Genomic DNA, 20,705 nt, shown 5'->3' with positions numbered 1-20,705 from the left:
ATACCAAAAACAAAAGGAAAAAAATATCCCATGCATTGCATGGGTTATAGGATAGCATAATATTATTCCTAATCTTATGAAGTATCCTACTCTTGAATTCATAATAAAAACTTATTTTTTTATTTTTGAAATAAACAATTTATAAAACAAATCAACACACTTTTTGCAAGCAAGACATTAATGACAAATCGATATAAAACTCCTCATGCATGTATTAAGAAGTTGATATATTTTCCAAATGTCTCCATGAGTACCCAAATTAGTGCCTAGTTGGATTTGCGGCGTAAGGGAGTGGAGCTCTTGTTGACGCCAGAATGCAAAGAATGCAATTGTCTTTAATAATCAAATAAGGGACTTAGTTTTTGCAAGGAAGTTGGAATCAAGAAAAAAAAAAAAAGCATGAAACTTTAATCCATATGTAATCTAACCTAACATCACATCAGATCCTTTTACTTGTAATTGTTGTGTTCTATTGGATAGATTAGTCTTTGTTCTTGCCTATGTAAAATATTATTTGTTTCGATCTATAACTGCTATAACACTAGATTTTATGATTTTAGTTTTTAAAAGATATCTCAAGCATGAGCCAAACCTTCAATATCAGATCTTACTTATCTAATCTGTCATTCCACGACCAAATGGCTAATTGACCTAACCTATCCCGATTGACCATTACAAAATCCTTAGACCAGTTTGCGAGTTAAATCACCAGCATTAAAAAAGAGACCAGAATTGCTTAAAAATCCTTGCCACGAGGTGGACATGACCCCATCCCATCGCTTGAGGTCAGATCGCAGGCTGTCCAATCCAACTCAGGCCCTCCAACCGCTCTCGCCCTCTCAAATTTCGCCATTCTCGCCAACCCCCCAGTTTTCTGATGGCGGATTTGCTAGGGTTTGCAGAATCGCGGGACTGATCACTCGTTTCCCCATCTCCGATAGCGATTTCTTGGTCTTCTGATCGTCCAAACGCGTGACTTTTCCAAAAGCGCGTTTCTAGATTGATTTCTGAGTGCTTTCCGTGTTCGGGATTCCGACCAGGTGTTAGAAAGGCGTGACTTTTGCCATCTTAGGGCTTCAAGATCATTAGAGGCTCCTCTCATGCCTTTCTTGTGGAGAGATCGTTACTCCCGTGGAAAATTAGGGCTTGGAGCTGAAAAATCGAAGCAAGACTGAATCTTAAGATTTGTTGTTAAGGTTTTCGATTGATTCTTGAATTCTTCCTCTTGTTCTGAATCAGTTTCCGGTTAAAACACGATGCCACCGGTTGTTTCGCCGTTGAAGGCTTTGGCAAGGTTATCATCGCGTGGACAGCATGGTTTGGGGCCCAATAAATATGGATTGGCATCGTGGAGGAGATGCGTGGAGGGTGGGAGGAGATTGGAGCGATTTGCTCCCACTCGAAGCCTGAGAAGCGTGGTTCGATTGGGTAATCCATGCATCGATAAATTGGTCGATGCTGATAAAGTGTTTTGTAATTCTTTCCGGGATTCTTACAGTAGCGCTCAAACCAGGTGGTTTCTTGGATGCGGAGATGGGGAGGAAGGAAATGTACTTTCAAAAACTCATGAGGAGAGGCGTGTGATGGGGTATGTTTTGTGCCTTATTCTGCCTCTTTTGATTAGCTTTCCAATAGCCAAAATACTAGTTTTACATGTTCCTATCTTGATTTTCTTGGTTTTGTTTTATTCACAACAACTAGGCTTATCTCCTCGTTTAATAAGTCTGCAGTCTTTCTTTTCATTGTCTTCATCTGCTTAAAATTTGAAAAGGCAACTTAAGTAATTCTTTTTATATTTTATAGAAAAGAGTAAATCGCTGTTTGGTTGTGTTAATAGATGCTAAGTTTCCTTCAACACATAACTTAGAGGATGATGTCAATTTGCAACGTCTGGTGTTAATAGTTGCTAAGTTTCCTTCAACATATAACTTAGAGGATGGTGTGGATCTGCAACCTCGGGTGGTCTGTGCAGCTATAAGGTTCACTTATGGAAAACTAGCTAATTTCTTTATTCAATTGTAGTTTTTAATGCACGCAACTTTTCGTGCCATGCTGTTTTGAATTGATGTCTACATGATCATCACATCTTTCTGTTATCTTTAAACAGTAAAAATTACCATTGGTTAGAGACATCTAAACTTATCCAGTTCCAAATAATCCTAAACTGATCCTGTCTAAGTTACATCGGATCATTGAATTCTGTAACTTATATTCTAACACATTATGCAATAATCAGGTACTCACCAGAACAGTTGTTTGGAGTGGTGGCAGCTGTTGACTTATATGAAGATTTTCTTCCATGGTGTCAGCATTCTAGGATTATTAGACGGAATAATGACGGGTCTTTTGATGCTGAGCTGGAGATTGGTTTCAAGTTTTTGGTTGAGAGTTACATCTCTCATGTAGAACTGGAGAAGCCAAAATCTATTAAGGTCATTACCATTGCTTATTTCTGTACATTGACCTTTAAATATTTCACTAAAGTTGGGTATTGTCAGTGGTCTAGTTTCATATTCCAAATACTTGTTTTTTCTTGTTATTTTCTGCCTTGATATTTGGATTAGCTAAGAATTGAAATTTGAATAGATATGGTAAATGATTTTGTTGATATGTGATGTTTCCAACATGTGTTGGAATTAGATGAGGAGATGAGATAGAGGAAGGGAGCATTAGGAGGATCAGGAGGGCAATTGATTCTGCATAACTAAGATTTATGGGGAATTGTAATCCAGATAAAAGCTGAATTACCGAACATTGATATCCCAAAAATCAGATAAACCCTAATGGAGGATGACTCTAACTTTAATTGTCAAAAAAAGATTTGGATGATCAATAGTTTGCTTTGTGCTCTACCAGAGGAGTGAGTTGGTTGCTGAATTTATCTCGGTGGGTCCAACCTTTTAACTTCAATTTCATGCATAATCTTAATTGTCATAAAGACTATCAAAAGAAAACATCTCTAACCTTAGTTATCTCAAAATTTATGGATGAGCAAAGGTGTTTTTTTGATCTACCATGCCAGCAAATTGGATGTTCAACTTATCTTCGCATTTGATGGTTGAAACTTAAAGTTACGGTTTTATGCATAACCTGACCATATCTGAAATATTTAACAGCGGAGATATTTTCATTGTGAATTAGGGCTAACCTTTAAACCTTAGTTTAAATAAATCAACCTTTCTGATTTGCATTTTGCATAAGCTTCAAAATTTATTCTGGTTCTGATAAAAATACACTTTGTGTATTCCTTGCAATCACAAACATGTATAAGTAAGTTAATTTCTCTGCTCTGCTAGATATTAAATTCCATGGAGGCTCTGTTATAAATGGAAATCCTATTTGTCAATGTAAAAAACAGTATTATGGTGCTATCAAAATCTTGTAATGACCTGATTACATTTTTAGTGGCTTGAACAATGCCTTTATGTTTGGTGCTGATAAGTTCAGCTTTTGATTTCTCCAACTTTTAGCACTTGCTTTAAATTTATGCTTCTTTTAGGATGTAATCTTGTTTAATTTGCTTGCCTCATTATTCTAAGAAGTGGTCATTATTGGGGATTATTCTGGTTTCCATGGCCTTGGGTGTAACCTGGTTAGCACCTTGATTTTGGGTGTATGAATAGATGTTCCAAAACTAGAATTTGACATTATTTGGTTGGTGATTAGAAATAATGTTTATTATATTTTAATAGTAAACTAGTATTACAGAGAGGGGAAAGAACTAACCAGTAAAGTGACATCTTGTAAATGACAAAAGAGAGGGGAAAGAAAGTCCTAGAAAGACAAGGATATTTTCCGAATAGTAGTAGAACTTACTGTACAACTTGTTAGGAAAACTGATATTCTGCTTATCAATTTTGTTCTTAGCCAGCATCAGTTGTACCACTTAAATTGATTTTAACATAAAGGCTGCTCTGCAAGGATGGCTTTTCTATTGTTCAGTGTCGATGGGCAGGTATCTGCTTCTTCCATCTTTGAGCTAAGTGACCTTTTGCATTAAGACTTTCATTTTGGTGATTAAAAGATTGCTTTTGAGGGATAAATGATTGATACATGGTGTGATTCTACAATAATTTTAAGTTTATGAGCTGCAACTGTCTCATATGGAAACAAGTTGAGTTTTTAGGGTAAACTGATTGTTGTTGAGCCTTCTTATGTCTCCCTGGTTGTTCCTTTTGTAATCTTTGCAGCAGTCTGTGACATTCCTTCTTCATTACCTTCTTTCAGTTCTCTACAGCCATCTAAAAATGTAGTCACAATAAAGTTGCACCCCCCTTGGGAAGTGTGGCTAATCTTCTATACATCATTTTCGATCCTTGAAAATGAAAAATACATGCTCTATTTGATGCTGGTTGGCTGTTGGCGAGTTCTCGTGATTAAGTCCCATTCATATGTTCCCTTATTGTTCTCAGCTTCTAGTTATATCTCAATTATCCATATTACATTTCTACATGCTTTATCTTTATGTTTCTTCATTTTCCTCTGTAGATGTTCAACAATTTGTGAGTTGATTTCTTTTTCAAGTAGCTTGCCAAGTTTTTAGTCAATGTTCATCAATTTGGCAACTACTGTCTTTTTGTTTTTGCTTTCGCTTGCTCTGTCAACATCTCTAAGCAAATAAAAGAAATGCGTGCTAAAGCATTCAAGCAATTAAAAAGGCCTATATACATACACAGAGAGACATATAACTGGAGAAGTAAAAATGATTGTACTTTCAAGATCATGCTAATGATTAAACATGTAAAGATGGTTTGAATAATTTGACGAACTGCATCGATGCATTGCATCGGAAGATACAAGTAAAAGGAAATGATTCACTGATGCTTCCTGATAGAGTACATCACTAAAGTGCACCAACCATTGTCTGTTCTTACTTTTTTTCCTTTCTATACATGTTGAACTTTGTTCCAGTGGAAAATTATTAAAGTAAGCAACTTTAGACCTCAAACCTTCCTGCTACACCTAGGAATGGAGGCCATATGATAGTAAATAAGCTTAAATACAGGACTTTAAATAATTGCAATAAGCTCTGCTTTAGACTAGCCATCTTAATTGGTATATTTTCTATGAAAGCTGGCTGGGGACTGGGACGGAGTTTTATGGTCCACTTCATTCATAGGATCTACTATATACAATGAATACTTGAAAGCAATATGGCAGTGATAAGAACAAGTAACCAGGTTTCGTATTGGAGCTGTGCTAGAAACTGAACATGATTTACCGCCTCTACTATATCATTGTTCACCTGAAGGATGAAAGAGTCCATATGATATTATTGGTTAAACCTGATCAGTTTCCTTCATAAATGAGGAGGTAAGTTGTATATCTAGTGCCCACCTATAATGCGCTGTACTCTACTTGCCACACATGGTTTTTGATTGACAAGCTGCAACCGAGCTTGCTTATCTCATTGCTCTGCTGATGTTGGTGCTGGAGCATTGAACAACCTCAATTCAAGCTTGTTAGATTAGGATTTCCTGGACTCCAGAACTTGTGGTGACATGTTTATTTTCCTTTTTATTGTTATCTTCAGTCATGTTTGTTAAATTTTACACTAGTCAGTTTGATGTTGATGCCATTTTCATTCGAATTAGTGATGATGAAGGCAAAATTTGTATTAAGGCAATATGTCTTTACGTGGTTTGCTTTCACCTGTGGTTTCCAGAAATATGCCACAAACTGTAAGCAATTGAGGTTTTTGGTCTTTATATGTGACTTCTACTTACTCCCATTTTCACTTATTTTTCCTAGCCCTTGTATTTATCGTGCAAGCTTGGTTTCATGGCCTTCATATTATAAAATTCAAAACCATGTACTTGAGCTGTAGGGTCAATTTTAATTAAATATATATATGACTCTACTTTTATTATTTTGTTTGCTGCCGCTGGACTCATGGGCACATCTGGTGCTGTTTGCAGACAACTGTGTCAGAAAGTGGTCTTTTTGAATATTTGATTAACATTTGGGAGTTTAATCCTGGCCCTGTTCCAGGAAGTTGTGACCTTTACTTCTTGGTAGACTTCAAGTTTCAGTCACCTCTATATCGGCAGGTACTGTTTCATTTTGTTGCCACATATTTTTTTTTTTTAAATTTTGTTTCTTTGGAAAGTTGTCTATTATTGATATTTCATTACATTGTGCAGAAACCTTTTTCTTGTATTAAGCATGCCAAAGAGATGCATTGGTGCTGAACTTGATACCTATTTTTTTCCCCAACCAAACAAGCCCTAGAAATTCTCCATATTTGAAATTCTGTAAACATCAAACCAAAGAAAACCACGAGACCCAACCGTAATTGTTTTCAACAATGTTATGTACTTCAAGTGTTTGCTTATACATGGACTGGACTTCAGAAAGTTTAGCTCACTATGGGAATCAATACCCTTCTGCCACCCCTTTTTCCTTTTCAAGTGTCCACTATTTTCTTTTCCTGCATCTTCAAGCTGCAAATTTACTTGATACCTCATGGTGTCAGACTGCTATGGGCTTTTGTGCTTAACATTTGAATGATTTAATATCTGACAATCAGTCACTCACTAAGAAAATTTTTTCCTTATTTGGTTTGTCAACTTTGCCACCCTACATATGAGGCCTCATTATATCCAGTGTAATCACAGGTCTAGTTAATATTACATGTATACATGACATTTAGTAGTGACCTATCGAAGTATATCTTTGCATTGCTTTGGTTTACCAATTAAGCTTATATTTGTCTCTTTGGCTTATATCTTGTGACCAAGAGATGAAACCATGCATTCTTGGTTTCTCATGTTTATCTATCCTAGTCTAGGCTCTATAGAGTTGCTTCTTTGATTTTACAGTTTTAGATTTTGTAAGTAATTTTATAGTCATAACCAATTTGGTAGTCTTCCTACTTGCCAACACGTGTTCTAGGTCTCATGATATCCTTAATAAATTGAGTTACCCTCACCATCCTGGTGGGTTACCCTCCTTCTCAAGAGAAAAAAAAAAAAAAAAAACAATAGGACTACCTATGTCCCAAAGTTGTTTTGCTAGGTTTTCGCACCATTTCATAGAGAATCGAAAAATTTGTTGAATGTGGTTCTTCAAACATACCTAAGGTCCTATTTGGGAATGATAGGATTCACAAAAATCATGCTGTCTTATCTTTTGTTTAAACATCTTTAGGGGGTTAGGATAAGTGGTTTGGACCAGAGTTTGTCATACTGGTTTATACCAACTTGTACTGGGTGTTATGGTATTGTATTTGTATCAAACTGATACTTGGTATGAAGGGCATACAAGGTTTTTAAATCCTATGGGATGGGGTTGTCCCAGTTTTCTCATGGAATGGGACGTGCTGCCGTCACGCCTCGTCCTGACACTTGGGATAGGGGACGTCCCAAGACGTCTTGATTGGAACATTGGGACGCTAGTGGGACAACTCTGTCCCAACATGTAGGATGGTACCCTATCCTGATGTCCTGCGGGACATCCCGCTGAGATCCGAATTCTTCAGGGTATACCGAGTGTCTGCACACCAAACCGACCCTGATACTGGGCAATACTAATACTGTATGAGCATGGAACTGGTACAAGTTTCACTACCCAACTTGTAAACTTTGGTTTCAATGATAAATCCACAAGTCAACAAATTGTGGGTAAGCCCCATTCTGGTGGGAGAAACAAATGTTCTTATAAGAAAGTCTTTTAGGTTGCGTTTGGTAGCTGGCAATCTATCTAGATTGCTAGCAATTTAATGTGGTAATCTGAATTACTGCGTTTGATATATTTTTTAGATGGTAATCCAATTGCCTTGGCAATCCAGATTATCTCGTGGGAGGCAATCTGGATTGCCTTGAAGAGGGGTGGCTATCCAGATTATCACTTCTTTGACAATGTTACAATAAAAATTTTGGACAAAATTATCCCTAAAAAAATTCACACAAAACCCATTGCCCAACCCTCCCCTTCCTCCCCACCCCCTCTGCGTGCGCTCTTGGCCTATGGCTCCTCCATCTCCTTTTGCCTGCTCGCAGCTCCTCCGCTCTTGTCTTCACCCTCTCCCCCTCGGCTCCTCCATACTCGTCCCCACCACCTGCACGGCTCTACGTGCATCTGCCCCCCCACCCCCCAGTGCCTGCGTTTCCCCACACCCTCCGGCCCGCCACTTTCTCACGCTATCACCACACCCACACCACTCTCGTCACTTCTCATCGGAGAAAAAGAAAAGCACCCGGACAAAATTATTGGGGGTATTTTGGAAATTTGATTTCACATTACCTGTAATTTGATTGTCATATCAAACATGTCAATCAATATTTTCAGTAATTTTACTGCAACATTACCTGTGTGTATCAAACACAGTAATTAACATTACTGGCAATTGAATGGTGGCAATCTATTCTGAAGGCAATCCACATTACTTTCCAAGATTGCATGGCGATGCACGAAATGCAACCTTAATTCCATGATTATTGGGTTTGTTTTGTTGGATGCACTTGTTTCTTTCCCCTTTCTAATCTTGCTCTATCCTTGTAGTGCTGCCTAGCCTTGGGTTGTTCTCTTTGCTGTCGCAAGCCTGCCTCCACTTCTCTTCCAAGGCTCCCACCCTCGATGTTGACAACAAAAACAGCCATATTCCTAGCCTCTTCATCTCTCTCTCATCCGTCTCTCCCCTCCCTCTTTTTCCCACTGACCACCACCTCCCATCCCTTTGCCTCCACCTTCTCCTAACCTTCCTTATTCCACCCTGGCCCATTGCTTGACCACTGCCCAATCATCGTCATTGCCCACCTCATGTTCGTGTCATTCTCCGATCCCACCTCGGCTGTGTGCAATCAACCACCCCCCTCTTCCCCCTTGCTCTCCTACCTCTAGGCCACCAATGCCACCTACTCTTATTATCTTGGCTGCTGGACCACCTGACACCTCCTTCCTCTGCTGCTACTCAGATGTGCTCTCCACATCTGTATCATCAGTATGATCTCTCCTTTCTTTGGGTTCAATAGGAGGCAGAAGAAAAAGAAAAGCAGCGAAAAATTAATCAAAATGAGGACTGTAGAGTGGAGATTTTCGTGCTCATGGGATTTGTATAAATATTTTCCTAGATGAAATCTGGCTTCCACATGAATTACAAACTGTGGCAACATACCATCCAGAATACCCTGAATTGTGTTGGATTATACCTTAATTGACAAACCAGAGCTTGTATAGAAGGGACCAGGTTTCTGTATTTGAACTCACAGAGTAGTTTGTATTGGTCAATGTAGAGTTTGGCAAGAAAGGGCACTATGCATCAGATATCCAAGAAAAAGCAAGAAGGTAACTGGAACAAAAGGGAGAAATTCTCCATCTAAAGATGGGTCTAGATTACTCGTTCTCTAGTCTCTTCTGGCTTGATTAGCAGGAGCAGTCATTTAAAAGATATTTAGAACCAAACTACTTCATAAGAGTATTTTATTTTTTCCAGCTTAACATCAGCCATCTGTGTATGTCTCTTTCTTTTATGTGTGCGTCCATGTCTGGGCTAAAAAGAGTTTCAGGCATCCAGAAGGAAACAGAGCAGCAATTTGAAACTTGTTTGGGATTCCGTTTGCAGCCGAGCAAGGGTTTTATTTTTGATATGGAAGCAGCAATTCTATCTAATTAAGTTCATGTGAGAATAACTACTATTTGATGTACCAAGAATCTCATTGCTATTATTCAAACAAGCATGAGATATATGTGTGCTTAACTAGCCGACCTAAAGCACTTTCCTGATTTCATTTTTGTGGTCCAGATTTAGCAAGACGCTCCCGTATGTAGTCATATTAGTTGCTTCACACTCCTGTTTTCCAATTCTTGGCTGTCTCACACTGTTTTACACTGACAGGTGGCATTGATGTTCTTCAAGGAGGTTGTTTCCCGATTGGTTGATTCATTCAGTGATCGCTGTCGTAGAATTTATGGTCCTGGTATCCGAGTTTCTGAAAGACCTTATGGACAGGGCCTATAGTTTTTCTAGTTCTCTTTTCTTTTTTCATAAGCATAAGTGGTAAGAGAGAGTGACTGTCAAGGGCACTCCAAATGACTGCCAATATTTTTTTCCAGTATAATAGCAGACAAGATGCAGCCTTGTGATCACAAGCAGTATACGTGAGCGCCTTCTAATTTTGTTCTGGCTTTGAGCTTTAATTGATCCCCATTGATCTATTCGCTCACAGATATTTTATTGTACAATGGATACATTCATGTGTAACCGGTTCATTTTTTATATCCAAATCCTTGATGTTGTTTGAAGAACATGTTTGTTACAACATAGTTCCATTATTCTCATGGCTTACATATTACAGCAGTTGATGACTGTTGTCTGGATGTCTCAATAATATTTGATCAGGTTGGATCTGCAACCTTTTCCACCTTTTGCTTAGAAAAAATATGATGATGTTTACTAGCTTTATGCTCATATTCATGGAATACTATTGGAAAAGTACGTAACTCTTGTAACACGGTTGATTTATAAGTTGTGTTACAAGTGACCGAGCTGAAGTACATTGGGTCTTTAACTCTTTTACGCCTGCTTGAGTAGAAAAAAAAAAAGTTCTGCAGATGTTCAACAAAGCTTATGCTGGTGGAATACCAATTGGAAATTATTACGTTAATAAGATTAGGATGAGATAGATACGCTGCAGCAGAAGTATTTAAGATGGTTCTTACCCGTCTTTTTTGATGAAAACATTATTCTTATATGTCTTACAATTATTTGAGCAGAATTCAGAGTACAGTTTGGAGATGTATTTGCATGGGAATCATTTAAGATGGTTTGGATCGTGCTACAGATGAAGGAAAACACGGGAGGCCTGGGCTTCATCAAATTGAATGGACTTCAGTGATGATTAGCCAAGCTGCTAAGTAGCCGCTTCTCTACTCTTGGATTTTCCTCCTAAATCTTTGCCTGCAATGGTTTTGGTGAAAGACTTGCACATATGAATTGTGCTCTCTATTAACAAGTTTTGGTGGGAAAATAAATGTCCCACCTCATGTGTTCTATAACATAAAATGGAGTGTTGAATTTTTTGTTCTTCATCCATCCAGTTTAAGCATATAGATATCATCTCGCAATCTCTATTTTAGTTCTGGAACTTCATGAAAATTATGACATATAAATGATGAAGCTGTGCCTTGCCTCATCCCTTTAGACAGGGTTAACCTAGTGCACCACTGTTGACCAATAGAAATCCATTTTTTTAGGTACGAAAAATGGAAGTCATTTTCTCAAATAATAAAAGGGGAAATCCATTTCAAGCTGTAACATGCTCCCACTATATTTTCTTTTATTAGTATGCTTTTGTGATCAATGAGCGTGCATCTTTTCTTAGCACGCTCTTGTGATCAATGAGCCTTAGCAGGTGTAGTGGATATCTTATTCGTTCTTTGCATGTGCTTCTTATGCTCAAAAAAAGATTTTTTTAGTGAGACTTTCGATCAGCCTGTAGGTTTTTTTTTTCAAAGAAAAAATTGGTGTGCAATTTTTCAGTTTTCTGAGGAATGTTGTGTAATTTCAACTGTAGCACGGACATGAAAATAAACATACAAAACAAACATGGTCTTGGATCTTTCTTGATATCCAATTATCCCATCTGCTTGGTTATTTGTATTAGAGGAAATGGAAATGAGTTTTCTATTGGTGATGGTTGCCTCTCTCCTTTTTGGCATTGTTTCCAGAAAGAAGAGAGAGAAATCGGAAATTTGACAGATTCCAAAGTTATGCGAGGCTTTCACGCATGGTTGGCAAGTCCATTTGAACTCTGTAATAGTGGCATGTTGCAAACATGTTGCAAAATAAATTTAGTCTTAGAATGTCTACAGAGATGGAATAAGACAATTTAGGTGACTCTAAAAACATTCATGCAGATTCTAAGAAATTTGACAGTCTTTCAGTAGGATGATGCTGATTATAAGAAACATACTTTCACAGAGCAATAGAAGGGCCATATATGGTGGTGCCTTGCTAGGTATCAGCTAGTAGTTACTGATTTTGAATAGGAAAAAGCATGCTAAACAGCATTAAAGTTGAAGTTTTGTTTAGGAAAAAAAACTGCACAATTTACAGTGGGTATTGAGATTGCAAGGGTAGAAAATGTTGACTTTTTACAAATTCTTATAGGATGCCAAATAAAATAGCAGATTCCAAGAAAAAATATATAGTGTGCATCTATCAACTTGGATGCAATATTCTTGGAATTTGAAAACAAGCATGCCAAGCAAGATGATAAGATTATTGATGAAACAGACAAGCACGAAGTTTGGCAATTATTAAGTGTAAATGTTGTAGCATTTTCTCAAAGGGAAAAGCAGAAAGAAAAGATGGACTACTGCTTCAGTCATATTCAAACATGCAGGTTGCCAATCCCAACTGTCTGATAAGTTAAGCAGCAGTAGATCTTCTGCTCCTCTCCTCTTTTTGTTTCCTGTACAACAGTTTGTGGATGATTTTTCAATGTCTATATTTGTTTCCTCTTCTATTGATGGGCAAATTTCTTTTGGCATGATTACAACATCTGAGATGCGAACCATCATGTATCAATCTTCTTCTCTCCCTCTCATCATATCACCAACTTGGACTAGCAGCCCAATCATCAGTTCTCGGAGAGTTGTGAGGTGTCACAGGCCATCTATTGGCATTTCCAAGTTGAAAACAACGAGACGAGCAGTGAAGAAGCAGGGGAGGGTGCTGTTCTCTTCCTCTCCCCTCTAGACACCTCAGATTTATGCTACTACTTAAAATAAGGGTTCATAGTGAATGCTCATTATCCTGCATAATACCTCAAGCTAACTAGTCTGTTTCTCACAGTAACTAACCACAAGTTAATATAACCTCCTTCAACTAATTCTTTATTCATCTATAAATTCTACTGTTTTTTTAACTACACTTGAGAATAGTGTTTAGTTTATTCTACTTGTCAATTCTCACAAAGGATCAAGACACAATTAGATATGACTACTAAAGGTCCAAAGTTGAATCTGATTGAGAAAAACCTTCAGAGAAATCCATTGTTTGCAAAAATTATCTTAGATTCATAGAAGTGGATGGCATTTTATGACCATATCAAGTTGTATATTGTTGCTATAAGGCTCCAGGTGATGATGACGAGGTCGGTCAAGAGCTAAGCTAGAGTGCTCAGAGGGTCAAAGTGATGAAGATCCTATAAAAAAAAGTCCTTAAACCAGAAAAGGACCCTCTGATACTTAAGTCAGATAGAGCTCAAGAACATATAGTGAAAAAAGAATGAATAGAAAGCAAGGAGAGTGGATTTGAGTAGAAAATATGAGAATTCAAATTTTCTTCAGTGAGGAACTAGAGAGAGTTGTGAGGAACTAGAGAGAGTTCAGTAGAGTTTAGACTCTTGAAGTCTAGTTATGACTTACCTTTGGAGAGTTCTCTTTACCTCTTTATATAGAGGAGTTTGTTAGGTTGTTAGTAACTACTTGATTCGGAGTATCTTATTTGTTAGACGGTTAGGGATAACCATCCAGTTTGTTATAATAGAATAGCCAGCTATAGGGAGATCGTAGATGCCTCACATAGAAAATAGCTGTAACATAGCTGAAGAGTAGCTGGCTTGAAGTATACATGGCCTTAGAAAAGAGAGATCGATATAAAATTGATGTCCCCTTGATGTGAGTTGAGTAGTGGATTTGTTGACATAAGATCAGGTCGTGGTAACAACACGATCTGGTTTAGAATAGTAGGGACGAGTCTTTGACTTAATTGATATGTTATTTTCATAAATATGTTATTTTCATAAAATATATTTATAACATTATCGGTCATAAATAAAACATGCTTTTGCATGCCTCATATGTTGATCTTTATTTTATAAAAAATCATGATTTCATCAATAATAAATTATTTACATAAAAATATGATAAATTAAAAATAAATAAGAAAAATAAGATCCATTTATTTCATTCATCTTAGATCTTTAGTCTTCATTAGATAAATTAGGTAATTCTATTTAAAATATTAAATTATGATTAATTTTTATTTAATAATTTTAATAAAATTAAATAATAAATGGTTCGGGATTATCTTATCGGGTCAACATGGATTTTAGAAGAAGAAAAGATGACACAATACAGGATCCATAGATGTTATTAGAGAGAGAAAATGGGAGAAGAGAGAGAAAATAGAGAGAGAAAATAATATCTAGGATTCGATCATCTAGAGAGAGAAAGTAGGAGAGAGAAATTTTAGAAAGAAGAAAAGAGAAACATGAGAGAGAGAAAATCTTAGAGGGACATGAGAGAGAGGGTAAACAATTATAGCATCCAGTCTTTCTCAAAAACTATAGCAACCAATCACCTGACCGCAGAGAGAGAAACAATTTAGTCTCCATAAAATTCTTTTGTCCTCCATCCTTACTTGCCAAAAAATTCTTTTACTGAGTACAGTGACTTTATAAAATTCATGCAGATTAGAAGTTTTTTGAAATGGTAGAAGAAGACATGAAGAATCTTTCAGCAGCATGCTGATGATGCAAAAAAGAATCTAAGAAAACCTCCTACTAATTCTGTTTTTTTTTTTTTTTTTTTTCCTTTTTTACTTTCTGATGGAAGGAGAGAACTAAACCCATCCAAATTTATGAGACATAAAAAATCTTGATTCCAGTCAGACCTTTTTTTTTTTAATTGAACCAGGTAAGCAGAAAAGAATCCCTAGAATAATATCTGCAAATAATTTAAGGAGATAAATAAATGCAAGATTCAAGGGTGCCTTCTTGTTCCTCTTAACATTTTTCTTTTGATAATCCTTTACCAGAATTTTGAATGAAAGGAATAGGGAGATACCTGAGGTGCATTTATTAGGTTTCCTTATTATATCTCCTGAGATCAAGAAGGGCATTCCTGAGCAACATACAAAGCTAAGTTTCATTTGGGGAAAAAAAAAATCATAACATGACTTGGAATGAATGGCAAAATTATATGGTGTAAAAAATAGCATATTTTAACAACATTTTACGGGATGCACAACAAAAAGTTAATTGATTGGGAAACAGAAATAGTAAATTCAAAATATATGAAAGAATAAAAAAAACGTATGTAAGAGGCATCAATCGCTTGGGAGACAAGACTCCTGGAATTTAAAAACAAGATCACTTTGAAAGATTCAGAAATTAAATAACGCAAAGATGTAAATCTCGAGGAAAACAGAACAAACAACAATCCAAAAGTAGGCATTTCCTTGAAGTCGAAAACAGGAATCAAGAAAAAAAAAAAAAAAAGAAAGAAAGAAAAGAGGAGGGTGACGCGCACCAAAAAGAGTGTACTTCCACGGAATGGAGCTGCTGCTGGAACCTCAACTGTGACCAGTGCAGCATGGTAACATTAACTGGCTGGCATATTTCGTAGCGAAGGTACATCTTTAGCTGGTTTGTTCTCTATCTTCCTCCTTTTCTACTTCTTCTATGAAAATGTTTGGGATGTGAGCAATCTTGGGCCAGTCCTCGCCTCTCTCCCTCTCGCATCGTCTTGCCAGAAGGGGGCAGTCCTCAATCTCCAAGTCTCGAAGCGTAGGGAGGTCTGGCAGCATTGCGAGGTTGTCACAAGACCCAAGCGATAAAAACTGGAGCGAGCTGCCAACCCACTGCGGCAAAGCAGTCAATTTAGGGGACCCCTGTATCGTCAGACTGCAGAGGGCAGTGAACAAAGGCTCCCTTCTTCCCCATTCTAGACTCTTTAGATTTCTGTTGCCCCACAAAGAAAGGGTTCGGAGTGAGGACATGTACATAACACCCTCTGGCAAACAATTCAGCTCATCACAGTATTGAATTTCTAGACTCTCAAGAGCAGTAAGGTATTGCAGCCCACCCCACTCCCCAGACTTTGATGATACTCCACAGCTAATAATCCACAGTTTTTTGAGTTTGGACAACCCTCCAATGCTTTCTGCCGATAACAGCATTTGATTTCTTAATATTATAAGATCCTCAACGGAGGATGGGATGCATGGTTGCACCACTAAATTGGGGCACGATCCTATGTCCAATAACCTAAGATGAGGGAACGATTCTGTTGTTGGTTTTACACACCATTCCCCCAATTCAGGCATGTCTGTTAATTTGAACTCTTCTAACGAAACACACATGCTGCCGCCGTCCTCCTCTATTTTCCTCAAGGCATCCATTCCAGATATATCGAGACGCTTCAGAGAGGGCAATTGGCTGAGCGGTGGAAGATGCTCGCACCGCTTCAGATACGACAATTTGAGCTCGACTAGATTTGAAAATAAAGTTGACACTAGTTCTGCCCTTGCCATCCAAGTGGGTAATCTGATGCCCGTGTAGCCGTCTATTGTCAACTCCTTTAAATTAGGATGGGGTTGGAGCCATTCAAACACATCCTCCTCCATTTTTGTAGGACCTGGTGTCGGTGCCCAATCCGGATATTCATTCCATGACAATCTCAGCGACTGCAGGTTTGTCTTTGCCTTCAAGTTTGCATGCATTGCTTCCTTTGGATGCTTCACATTATTTAGATTCTCGATTTCGAGAGAGCTACCGATCAGGTTGAGACCTTGAAGTTCCACAATGCTACATCCATCCTCCTCGCCCACAGCAAACATTGACAGTGTGCGGAGGTTACTCAACTCGCTCATTTTAGGTGGCATCCGAGTCAAACGATAACATCCGACAATGCACAGATGTCTGAGATTTCTCATTTTTCTCATGTCTTTGGGTAGCTCTTTAAGATGATAGCAACAAGTAAGGTCCAACACTCGCAAGTTGTCGAGAGAAGCGATCGACTCAGGTAATGCTTCAAGATGATGGCAATAACTAAGGTCCAACACTTGCAAGTTGCAGAGAGAAGCGATCGAGTCAGGTAATGCTTCCAGAAGATGGCAAGTACTAAGGTCCAACACTTGCAAGTTGTAGAGAGAAGCGATCGAGTCAGGTAATGCCTTGATTAATGTACGTGATAGGTCTAGGAATCTTAGATGCTTTAACCTGCTTATTTTGCTGGATAACTTTGAGAGCGCTGTGCCCTGTAGATCCAGTACACGCAAATAAGTAAGATTTGACACCACATAGAAGACGAATTCTCTGATGTTTACAACTCTGAATCTGAAACACGGCAAAAATATAAGTGATCTCAATTTCTTTGTTTTGTAGGCAAGCTGTAAACATTCTGATGATTTGTGGTTACTAATATCAACTGACGAATAGCGACATCGATGGGAAATGCTTGTGTCCTTGCCCGCCTCCATGATGACGGCCTCATCACCTATGACACAGCAAGCAAGGTCATGGACCAGATCATGCATCTTGCACACCGTCACGTTACCATCGGAATCCTTTTCTGCATCCTGAAAAAAGGACCTCCATAGCAGATTATTAAAAAACTGATTACCGATATTCTCTAAATTCATATTGTTATCTGATGGCTGATTAATGAACCCTTCAGCAATCCACAACTGAATCAATCTCTCTCTATGAAATCTAAAATCCTTGGGGAACAACGAACAGTAGGCAAAACACTGCTTCAAGTGAGATGGCAAATGATCATAACTCAATCTTAAGGCAGGTAATATTCCGGTCTCCTTCGTAGGTAGTTTCCAGATTTCACTATTTTTGACAGCTAACCACTCCACCTCGCCTCTCTTGGAGCTCATTAGGCTTCCAAGAGCCTTTGCAGCTAACGGCAAACCCCCACACTTCTGGACAATCTCCTTCCCTATTTCTACCAACCTTGGGGTCTCTTCTGTTCTCCCCAACCCGAACGCTCTCTGCCTAAACAAAGTCCAGCAGTCATCGGTCGATAACACTTGCAATCTGAGTGGTGCAAAGCTACCCATTATGCTAGCAACTCTTTCACTGCGGGTCGTCACTATGATCTTACTTCCCTTCTTGCCACCCCTCAGCAAAGGTTTTAGTCTTTCCCATTCTGCTTCCTCCTCATTCCACACGTCATCCAGAACAAGTAGAAATCTCCACTCTCTTAGTTTTTCTCGAAGAAGAGACTGCATCATCTCTATGTCAGACAGCTCGCAGTTTTTTCCTGTCACTTGTTCGATAATTGCTCTTATTATCCTTGGTATGTCAAAATTCTCGCTGATACAAACCCACATACGAAGTTCAAATTGTTCTTCTACCCTTCTATCATTGTAGACTAACTGAGCAAGCGTGGTCTTCCCAACTCCACCCAAACCAACTATTGGGAGAACCGAGACATCCTTATCGGTATCCACATGGCCTAAGAAATTTATGACCTCCTCTTTATCATCATGCCTGCCATAAGTTTCAGATTCGATCACAAATGAGTAGGTCCCTCGCTCTAAAGGTCTTTCCGGGATGGATCTTTCGCTCAGATGGAATTTCAATCTCTCTTCTGAAATTTGGTCCAATCGCTTTCTGATCTCTTTCACTTTGCGAGCAATCTTATGATGAAATATAATTGAATTGTTGAGGGAAAAAAAGTCACGCACCTTTCGGGTGATGCAATTGTTTTCCTCAATCTTTCGTCTTAATGCTTCAGTTTGGAACTCGTCCACCACATCATCTGCATCAAAAGCAGCATCTCTGAGCTTCCTTAGCCAGCCGTGCAGAGGTTTGTCGCTGATGGTTCTGCTCTCAGCGTCATCAAGAACATCATTAATAGTTTCTAACACGCTTTGTAGCTTCTCCACATCTTTCTTGACGCTGCTCGCCAATCCCATCTCCTTCAATAGGCCAGAGCCCAGCTTCTGGATCACAATCTTCAGAATGGGGGAGGCAACTGATACTGCTGCTGCTTCTGCCATAACGTTGAGTTGTTGCTGCCACCTCTCTTCCTCTCGAGCTTTTGGTGTATGAAGCTTTGATGAGCAAGGGCCTGGATGGAAGGAAGGATGTGAGATCTAACGCGAATAATTCAGAGGATGAATGGAAGGAAGAAGTTTGGTGGAAGTCAACGGAGTGAGGGCTTTCGAAAGTACTTACCAAAAAAAAAAAAAAAAAAAAAAGAAAGAAGGCTTTCAAAAGTGATGTGAACGGCGAGAATATTCCAAATTAAGAAGACCGATGAATAAGTGCACACCCTACCCATCAATGGCTGTGAGAAAGCATTGGTAATGCTTTGAATGGACGGTAAGGCATGTGGGTCCATAGCAACAAGGGAGCAATCTGTTTGATGGTGGAGGGTTCATTTTGTTGCCGCAAGACTTCAAAGAACATTGATGTGGCTGGAGTTGGACGTCACCTGCTTCACAAAATATCTGCAAAAGAAGTCTGCATGCTTCAGAAGTACTCCGGCAGGGGATCCTCCGATGCTTAAGTCAGTTGGAGTTCTGAAAACAGTAGAAAAAAAGAGAAAAAATGATGAGAGCCAGAGAGAGTTCTCCTTCCTCCTTTCTCATAGGGTTTGCTCTTTTTGCGGGTTACCCCTCCTCTACTCTCTTACCTAGGCCCCCCTTTGTATCTCTTTTGTATAGAGGTTGTGCCTGCAGGCCACTTGCCGGAGTCTGGAGGTTTGTTGAGTCTAGCTCTATAGGCTGTTAGGCCACGTTCTGGCCTTTTATCATGAAAGGAATCTCTCTCAATCCCTCTGAATCGAGGTCGCTAGTTGTGGATGACAGGCACAAGCTTTACCTGCATGACAGGTCCAATTTGGTGGTCATGGTTCGTACTTGGTGTGACCCCACCACATCATCTTGGATGTTCCCGTTGGAGGATTCGGCTTGATTAGCAGGTCTCATCTACAACATATGCCCCTCATTTTCAAGTTCGAAATGGTTTTTGGATGCAAAGAAAGGAGCCACTTTGGAAGTTGTACCATCGATCAGGCTCTCTTCTGTACATGCCTGCATTACTACTACTAGTGGAAAGGTCTCCTAGGGATCAATGCGTCGTTTCATGACTTGTGCTGTCTTTATTAAGGTGGGAGCTCGAGCGGTTGCAGGACGATGCTAAGGAATTAGCAAACTACTTCTGAAGTTGCTTGGACTCGCTATGTAGCGAGTCGTGATAAGTCCCCAGGCATATTGAGTTGCTTCACCTAGCTTGATTAGATAAAGGTGCATTGAAGACCTGCTAGATCCATCATTTCAAGGCTGGCCACATGGCGTAATATGGTGATTGGATCTACACCGTCGAAGGTTTGTATAAATGGATCAACCTTCTGATAGGGTTTCTGCCATCCCCCTACTAGTTGTACTGTAGTTGTCAAAGAAAGTCCTTTCTCCTTTGTCATCTTGTAGTCATGAAGCCGTCACTATGGTCCATCAAGCAGGCAGTGAAGAAGAAGGCGAGTTCTTCTAGTGGGGAGTCCTAGTCAAAAAGAGTGAGAAATGCCCAGCCAGAGCTCCCTACTTTTGCGGCTTCGGCTACCTTGGGGTTGCTCTAGACCCCTACATTGATTTGGGTTCCACCTCCCCCCTTAGGGTCGGCAAGGTTCGAGGCAAACCCGCCTCTACCTGAAGGCAGTGGGGGGGCTCCTGGGGTCTTTGCTGTGGATTCCTACCACGGTCAGGCATCAATGCATCAAAGAGTATAGGGCCTTGGTGGACTTTGAGGAGGAAGCTGTCGAGGCATCTACTATCACCTTCATCTAGGGCTTTAAGGACTGCAAGGCCCACTTGAAGTAGATGGTCTTGAAGTTGGACTTGGTGTGCCTTTGTCCTGGGAACATCGACAAGGAAGTCGGGACATTTTTCTCGAACGAAGACTAGGTCTTCATCCTCTTTCTTCTTTCATACTTATCTTTTGGTGCTTTCTGTTTGGCACCTT

The 20,705-nt window shown here is 39.1% G+C and overlaps 2 protein-coding genes across 3 annotated transcripts; one reads left to right on the top strand and one right to left on the bottom strand.

Moving 5' to 3' along the window:
* Positions 1-732: 732 nt before the first annotated feature.
* On the top strand, positions 733-10,362 carry LOC105042477 (uncharacterized). Of its 2 annotated transcripts, XM_010919708.4 has the most exons (4): positions 743-1,588; positions 2,237-2,432; positions 5,919-6,050; positions 9,836-10,362. In XM_010919708.4, the coding sequence occupies exons 1-4, from the start codon at positions 1,257-1,259 to the stop codon at positions 9,956-9,958; spliced, it is 783 nt and encodes a 260-aa protein (XP_010918010.1). In that variant the 5' UTR covers positions 743-1,256; the 3' UTR covers positions 9,959-10,362. The 2 variants fall into 2 exon arrangements, with proteins under 2 accessions (XP_010918011.1, XP_010918010.1); XM_010919709.4 differs by lacking the exon at positions 5,919-6,050 and having other exon boundaries at positions 733-1,588.
* Positions 10,363-14,792: 4,430 nt separating this feature from the next.
* On the bottom strand, positions 14,793-18,850 carry LOC109505773 (disease resistance protein RGA2-like). The gene is made up of 2 exons (XM_019850007.3): positions 15,259-18,850; positions 14,793-14,850 (listed from the first exon to the last, which is right to left on the bottom strand). The coding sequence occupies exon 1, from the start codon at positions 18,740-18,742 to the stop codon at positions 15,368-15,370; it is 3,375 nt and encodes a 1,124-aa protein (XP_019705566.2). The 5' UTR covers positions 18,743-18,850; the 3' UTR covers positions 14,793-14,850; positions 15,259-15,367.
* Positions 18,851-20,705: the final 1,855 nt, after the last annotated feature.

This window comes from Elaeis guineensis, chromosome 3, assembly GCF_000442705.2.
Source record: "Elaeis guineensis isolate ETL-2024a chromosome 3, EG11, whole genome shotgun sequence".
Taxonomy (NCBI): domain Eukaryota; kingdom Viridiplantae; phylum Streptophyta; class Magnoliopsida; order Arecales; family Arecaceae; genus Elaeis; species Elaeis guineensis.
The sequence above is the reverse complement of the archived record's forward strand: the minus strand, read 5'-3'. Positions and strand labels throughout refer to the sequence as shown.

Bases quoted from the DNA above. Each gene is read 5' to 3' on its own strand.
- LOC105042477 (XM_010919708.4), top strand. From the start codon at position 1,257: ATGCCACCGGTTGTTTCGCCGTTGAAGGCTTTGGCAAGGTTATCATCG. The intron at 1,589-2,236 runs GTATGTTTTGTG...TGCAATAATCAG, and splicing joins GAGGAGAGGCGTGTGATGGG to GTACTCACCAGAACAGTTGT. The intron at 6,051-9,835 runs GTACTGTTTCAT...TTACACTGACAG, and splicing joins AGTCACCTCTATATCGGCAG to GTGGCATTGATGTTCTTCAA.
- LOC109505773 (XM_019850007.3), bottom strand. From the start codon at position 18,742: ATGGCAGAAGCAGCAGCAGTATCAGTTGCCTCCCCCATTCTGAAGATT.